At 52.4% G+C, this 7,435-nt stretch overlaps 2 protein-coding genes and 1 pseudogene across 2 annotated transcripts; 1 reads left to right on the forward strand and 2 right to left on the reverse strand.

Annotated features, from left to right (window-relative positions):
• Positions 1-532: 532 nt before the first annotated feature.
• On the reverse strand, positions 533-2,308 carry LOC149808784 (SEC1 family transport protein SLY1-like). The gene is made up of 2 exons (XM_089995151.1): positions 2,038-2,308; positions 533-1,224 (listed from the first exon to the last, which is right to left on the reverse strand). The coding sequence occupies exons 1-2, from the start codon at positions 2,306-2,308 to the stop codon at positions 533-535; spliced, it is 963 nt and encodes a 320-aa protein (XP_089851277.1).
• Positions 2,309-2,699: 391 nt separating this feature from the next.
• LOC149808785 (SEC1 family transport protein SLY1 pseudogene) lies at positions 2,700-3,662 on the reverse strand (annotated as a pseudogene).
• Positions 3,663-5,597: 1,935 nt separating this feature from the next.
• LOC149808786 (mitochondrial import inner membrane translocase subunit TIM23-1-like) lies at positions 5,598-7,046 on the forward strand. The gene is made up of 2 exons (XM_089995152.1): positions 5,598-5,865; positions 6,808-7,046. Exons 1-2 carry the CDS (start codon positions 5,598-5,600, stop codon positions 7,044-7,046), a joined length of 507 nt encoding a protein of 168 aa, XP_089851278.1.
• The last annotated feature ends 389 nt before the right edge of the window (positions 7,047-7,435 follow it).

The following is a 7,435-nucleotide window of genomic DNA, read 5'->3' on the forward strand; positions in this document are numbered from 1 at the left end:
AGCAGGCATTGGACAGGTCGGGCAAGTAGCATACGCTTGTACATGCCAATCTTGTGCAAAGCAAATGCGTTGCGTGCTGCTGATTTCCTGGTCGAGGGACAACTTCCATTCAAGTTTCAAATAATTCAAGGTAGCAATGGTTGGATGGCAAACGCGAGTTGTAACGAATATGCCATCATATCATTCCTTGCAAGTAGCGCGCAGAATGCGACTGATTGTCAGTCTGATGGCCGCTGCACTCGTTGGTTGCGGATAGCCGAGATAGCCGACCATTCGGCAAGCGTGCGCATGTTGCACGAGGTCTTGAAAGGGATGTCATGTCAACAGTATTCCGTGAACAAGCCGTTATCATTTGTGCGAAACTCATTGGCCACATACACAAAGTCCTCGTGAGTTCGTGGAGACCTTGAGGCGTCGCTCTGGAGAGCCCAGGGGTGCCAAACAAAAGCACGCCATGTGCCGACACGCACAAGGCAAGAAAGCGCCACCAGCAATTTGGGCAGAAACAACATCATCTCTTACATCCTCGACATCACACATGAGCGGCAGCTCCAACGCTGAGCTTTCCGAGTTGATCAAGCTGCTGGCAGAACTCGGCGCCCGAAAGCAACTCTGTTGCGCCATACACGACGTGGCGTGCAGGAGTGCACGCGAGCGCCCATTGCGCGAGGCGCTCACGTTCCAGATAGTTTCCCCCACCAACGACGAAAACAATGGCCTCCTTGAATGGTCCTTTGCCATCAGCCCGGGGAGACCTGCCCCCAGCCGACTTCGGGTCAAACACCAAATAATCGTCGACGGGCCCAGCCGTGGATGAGGTGCCAGTCCTTCCCTCCATGAGTGCCGCGACCGCAGACACCATGAGCGCTTGTCGAGCGCCGCCGATAAGTTTGGTGAACTGCTTGCTGAACTGCCCCGCCAGCCCAGAAACGATGCTACTGTCCATCAGGCTCAGCAGGTTACCCTGGCTGGTCCCGGCGGCCATGGGTCCCCCCGCGGTGCTTTTGTTCCCGGTGAGGTTCATTCTCCGCATGCGCTTGACGTAGTGGAAAGCCTCCATGTCCGCGTGCACAGACTCGAGGGCAGTCTGCATCTGACTCAGCTCTGCGTCACTCGGCAGCTGCTCCGCCACAAGCAAGTACAGCAGGCCCAGGCGCAGCTTGTCCGCCGCTGTGCCTGCTGCGCTTTGAAGGGTTTGAAGAACTGCTTGGAAATCGGCCGAACCTGCGCATTGACACGGGGGACTTGAGCGTGGCCTTGTTTTCACAGCAAATGATCAAGCATGGCTCGTCCAGTCGCTGGTGTCCCATGCATGTAATGGGAGGCTGACGAGGAGACGATATGCATTGGATAAGGTGCAGACATGAAAAGGGGCCGAGAGCTGGGCCTTCATGATGCGCGCCCCTAGCGGCAGTGCACGACTTGAGATTGCGCTTCTGCTTCAGCTACTTCCGCAAGCTTCCAGCTCAACCAACTTGCTTGGTCGCCACTACGCGACATGAGGTGCGCATTGAAGGTACGTGAATGCTGCGGGACACAACGGTGTGCGACGCACATGTCATGTGACATGTGCGTCTTTGAAGATCTGGCAACCAATCCAGATAACAATTACTCAGGTGCCTTGGGTTGCGTTGCGTTGCGTGACGTTCTCTATCAATAAAATGATCCAGAAAATACATAAAATAAACTACGTTTGTTTGTGCATATAGGTACCCTTGGAGCCGCGTTACGTAACGTCATCTGATCAACTGTTGTCTGGACTAGAGTAGATAACGTCTCTGTGCACTTTGAAGATCTGGCAATCTAACATTGACATGAAGCCCTGCGGTTCGTCCGGTCCCACAACAACTGTACATCCTCGACGAAACAAGCTCCATGTGTCTCTACCAACTCGGTTTGGCGAATCATGCCAGGCTCTCCATCTTTTCATGCTTGTTAAGAGCACCTTTAAAACACGAGTACCAGAAAAGTGCAACGCTTGAGGTAAAGTTTGATTTGTTGGCATTTGCACTTCCTGGGAATGAAACAGCTTCGTACCTGAAAGGAGGCTCTGCCCAACCTCGCGGTAGCGATCAAGTGCCCGCGTCTTGATTTCATTCAGCAACCCCATCAGCAGGTTCATGTGGTTGTCCAGCTTCTTCTTTTGCACCCGCAGCTCTGGCAGACTCTTCACCGTGGCCATGAGTGCCTTGGTAGCGTTCTGGATCAGGGTTGCCTCGTCCACATCTGGGTTGTCCGAACCAGGAGTTTGCTGAGTCAGTGATGCCATCACCTCTTGGTACTTCTTCAGCTGCAATGCGCGGTGCATTGCGTGAGAGTCACTTGGCCAAAGTTAGTCAAGCACTTTGCAGGCTTTGCACGACATCCTGGGCAGCAACTCACTCGACTTGTGAATGGTTTCCAATTCTGGCGACCCAAGTGATGATGATGATGATGATGTATCTTTTACAACACTACCGCATCCACATGGAAGTGAATGCTGAAATCAAGCAATCCTTTACAAAATTGATATGTACACAACCACACAGGACTCAAGGGGAGATGTAGACTGCACAGGAATGACAAATCAACCATCAAGTCCTTGGACTCAAAGTAAGCGCGTCCCAAGTTGGATGCAAAGTAAAGTAAGCAGTTGCAAGTGTATGCCAGGTCAACGCGAAACCCCCTTTCTCTGCTCGTGACACATGGGTCGGCATTCATCACACCTGAGTGTCCACCTCTCCTGCGACATAGCCAAACTCCTGGTGGCCGTTTTGCTCCCAGAACGCATCATCTTCCCCGATCTCGATGGACACCGTTGCCTTAGGCGTCGCAGCTGTTGCCACAGCACTTGCAGGCTTCAAGTCAACCTTGTTCAGCCGAAGCCCCAAACAGTCGTGTACAAGCGCTTTGTATGTAAACGGCTGCTCGACCATGGGTATCAAGTCAAAGTTACGATCGAAGATGCAGAGGAGGGGCCGTGAAATCGACGCGTTGAGCCCCGTCACACCTTCCGAAAAGAGTGAGCCTCCGCGTGTCTTCAAATGATCGCATAGCTTTGTGTAGAGCGCTTCCGAGACATGCTGCGCCAAGCCCCCGGGAGCACAGCGAATGATCGGAACAACACCCATCGCTGCACACACCGAGAACAGGCCATCCACCACCTGTGCAACTGAGTGCTGAATCTGCTGCTCTCCTGCTCGGTTGTCGTTCAGCTGGACGTAGCTGTCCGGCAGCCCTAGGGTGAAGAGGCCTGTCTCCAACGCGATGAAGGAGAGGTACTGATCGAAAACCTTGGCGATCCGAGTTGCACATGAGCTCTTCACCACTCCTGCGGCTAGGCTTTCAATCAGCTGGCGCGGTGCCCATGGCGTGTAGTTGACGTGGACCTCCTTGTACAAGCCGGACTCTACGTCCTTGACGATCTGGGTCGTATTCTCGGCTGTGGCTTGTACAAAGTATATAGCAGGCGCGTCAGTGATGGCTTCGCGGTCCTTGTCGATGGTTAGTACCAGCGTGACGCCATGCCTTCGGAGCTCTTCCGTGTGGAGCAGCGTGGCCACGATGTGCAGCGTGAATTGGTCAATGATAAGCACCTTGAACAGCTCCTCTGAGGCATGTTGCTGTTGAAAAGCTCCGTTGAAATGCAGCAACTTCACGAGGTGCTCTGCAGGAAAGAACATGGATTCAATATTATGCTTTGAACCCGTGCTATTTGCGGTGGACTGCTGGCTGGTACACGTGTTGATAATGCGTTCCATCAGCATCAGAACCCTGTCGAGACAAAGAAAAATTGACCAGCCATGTCGGTGTCTGGACCAGCCCATGTAACCAGCAAAACAAATTACGAATGGAGTGGTAGTATTCATGCCAGGTTGAGAACATGCTGTGTGGCTGCACGCACCTGTTTGCTTTTTCCTGACATTCAATACCATGTTGCTGGCACTGACACCCTAATCGAAACGACGAAGCACCGGCCCGTGGAAATGATCATACACCACGATATTCTCCCGTGAACACATACAAATTAATGTGCGTTGGCTTGCATGTCTTGGGATGTGAGTCAGTTCTTGCCCGCGAATTTGACTGCGTTTGAGGATTAACAGTTCTGAACGAGTATCGATTACACCCTGGTCGGCAACATCAGATCTGCAGCCAACGTAACAAGGATCGGTAGCATGCGTATCTGTGGTACGAACTACAAACATATGGCTCATGTCATGAGACTCATCATGAGGAGGTGTCCGAGTCATAATTCCTGCCGTGTACGTGCATCGTGCTGAATGCACTGCAGGCTGCATTTCTGCATTTATGGTCGACAACCTGACGCTGTCGCTGAAGGACTGTTATGCACAAAAGCACTGCTGGGAATAGGAATTTTGCTGTGGATGGATTAGCACTCCTCTGGGCAGTGTCAGCCGGATAGTACTTCTCGTCGCTGCGTTCATCTGCAGGCCGCAGGCCTACGACACTAAAATGGGCTTTTTATCTCGAGTGTTCGGAGGAAGGTCAGATGATGAAGCTGTCGGAACATCACAGCCAACGACACAAGCCTCACTGTCAAGCGAGCATGTCCCTAGCCAGATCACGCAGTCGCCTTTAAACATACCTCAGGTGTGATGTTCTCCTGGATTCTGGGTGCTGCAATTTCGACACGGCTCAAATTCCTGCCTTGCCAAAGGCTCGGCCTGTCAACCTCTCTGCGGTGGCATGTAGGCCGAAAGACCGGGTACCGCTGGTGTGGCTGAGTCTTCACGTTAGTTTCATGAACTCGGGAGGTGATTTCGTTGACGATATAAAGCCTGGGTAAGTTTTTGTGACCCGTGAAGATTCATACACGCGTAAGGGTGGCCGCTCGGCGACGCAAAGATGCCAAGCAGGGATGAAACCATCTTTGAAAGCCTCCAAGTTGCCTTTTGTCGGGCTTGTAATTTCGAGCGTAGGTCATTTGCACCTGCGGGTCTGCACATGGACAGCAGCCAGCAAACCCTGACTGAGCGCAGCGCCTTCAGCATTGCAAGAGGGAAACGGTTCACTGTCGGCAAGATGGCATGAAATATCTAGATCAATGTCGCCATCTAACCGTGTGAAAAGGATGGGACATAGGCACAGATCCTTCTTCCCACGTCCTGTATGCTTGTGTATGCACGCGTAGACGCTGATGAGCACGCCCCTGATTTGACAGTGGAGGTCATTTCAAAACAGGCTTCAGGCAGCTGAATGCAGACCGGGCAGTGCGTGGTAGGTTCGGGCTTTGTATTTCATAGGACTCCAGCATCGTGTGCTGCCATGTGCGATATCCATAATTTATGCGGAAGGTACAGCTGACTGCATGTTGACATCATCATATCAATCTGAGCTGTCGTGCACTTCTTAGCCACCGGCACGTGCCTTGTACATGTGCTTAGTCAAAGTGCTCGCTCAAGGCAAACAGCATTTTGGCAACCCGGTCCATTACATGGGTCTATGACACGATTTAGATTCCTTCTGGTTAAACGGCATCCGAGGGCGACTGGGAGTGTCTGTAGGTGCCGGATGACGTGCCAGGTAGCGTAGAGGGCCTATTGAAGCCGCCTGAGGCCACACGCATGTACAACCCGTATGCCGGCCTGCAAACGATGGACCCCAGGCAACAGCAGCAGCGTCAGTTCCGGATCTCCACGCAGCCAGAGTTTGTTTTCCAGGAAGAGGCCTCGCACAAGCGGAGGTCTGCGAGCGAAAACCTCGGATACTACACTGGGGCTGGCTACCTCGGGGGAGCGATGGTCGGGGGCGCTGTGGGCCTGGCGCAAGGGATCATGTTCCAACCTGAAATCACGTCTTCTTCTCGGCGCCTCATGATAAATCGCTTGCTGAACACGACAGGCCAGACTGGTCGCCTGGCGGGTGCGTCAACTGCCTTACCATGGTAAATAAGTGCGATCATAAGGGCTGTCGTATTCTACATTTGTCTGGATTCAGCCCCGGGTTGTGCCACAATCCCCTCCTGCCACAGGTGATTTGGCTTGTTTGTGGACGTTCCCGTGCGATATGCAATCATTCGCTCTCGCAACAACAGGTTCACACCCCGTCAGTATTGGATACGCGATACTGTCGCATACTTAGGTGTGTTGCATCTCGCTGACCGTGCATCAGTGGTTCACGTCATTAGATTGACCCACTCTTTGCAAGCCTTGGCTTCATGACCGCTTCCAGGGAGAGAAATAACAGGCATGCGAATCGCTGTTCAGAGATGGGCTTGTAGACATCAAAGCAAGCTTCATTGCATGACGAGAGGGCTTGCAACCTAGTGAAGCGAAGGAAGGCAAGAGAATGGTGCAAGAATATGAGAAGATGTGCCGTCATCGCTTGTGTTGCAAAGAGAGGCACGGCAGTTAGTGACAGACATTTCAGACACTTGTATATCAGGCAGCGTTAGACCACCTCTTCCCTGGCAGGTACGAAAATCAGGGCGATCGTCGTTGTGTCTTTTCTAGTTGGAATTCCTACAGCGTCGATTTCGTTTTCGTCAATACAGGCTGAAATCGTCTGGGTATATGCCGCATGGCGCATCTGCAAGTAGATTTGCGGTTTCAAGAGGGTGTGGGTGAGGCTGTGGATGCCGCAGTCTTTGCCTCGACAATTAGTGAATGTGCCACTGCAAGGTCGAAACGCAAAGAGTTCACGATGATGAGCCGCTTTTACTGCGAGGTCTAATCTTCACAGTGGGCCACGATTTGGGAGGTGCATGGCTGGTGCCATAGCTATGCGTCGGGATGTACGCTGCAGGTGACACTGTCCACATGCATGCAGTCAATTTCCATGATGACATGGACGCTTGATATGCAGGAAACACTCTTGGGGCGCTGGGCCTCATGTTTGCCCTTTCTGAGAGCACAAGCTGGTACCTGCTGGACACGTATGCACCGTACAGCCCCTCATGGTATGGCACCATTGCGGCCGGCGCTTTTGCGGGAGGAGTTTACCGCACACCAAGAGGACCCAAAGCTGCTGCTATCACCGCATGCGTTGGTGCTGTGGCCGCCATGAGTCTGCTTGGCCTTCGCCAAATGTTTCCTGGATTGTGACAGCAACTGAGTCTGTTCTATGCTTTGCTGCATGACAATCCATCCTTCTACATCTGTCATGCTCTGTCTTGATCGTGACAACTATCCCGCTTGCTCTTGTGCTGGTTTGTTAAGGACTCTCCATCCCTTCAATCTTATCCATGGATGTCTGGCGGCGGGGCTTGCGACACACTGCGAGTCAAATCTCACGTGACATACCTATCTCAGATCTCGGAGATTCCAACGGTGACATGACGAGTGGACACCATTTGCAATTTTACGATTTGAACATGATGTAACGTACGGTGTTGAACTACCGTAGTAAATTGGATTACACAGACAAGGTGAAATACCATGGCTCGGGGCCGCCACAAAAACCAAGGCACACGCGTTCGAAAACTCAAAGCCAA

The sequence above is a fragment of the Nuphar pumila genome, unplaced genomic scaffold, assembly GCF_984573655.1.
Source record: "Nuphar pumila unplaced genomic scaffold, dmNupPumi1.hap1.1 HAP1_SCAFFOLD_2221, whole genome shotgun sequence".
Classification (NCBI taxonomy): Eukaryota; Viridiplantae; Streptophyta; class Magnoliopsida; order Nymphaeales; family Nymphaeaceae; genus Nuphar; species Nuphar pumila.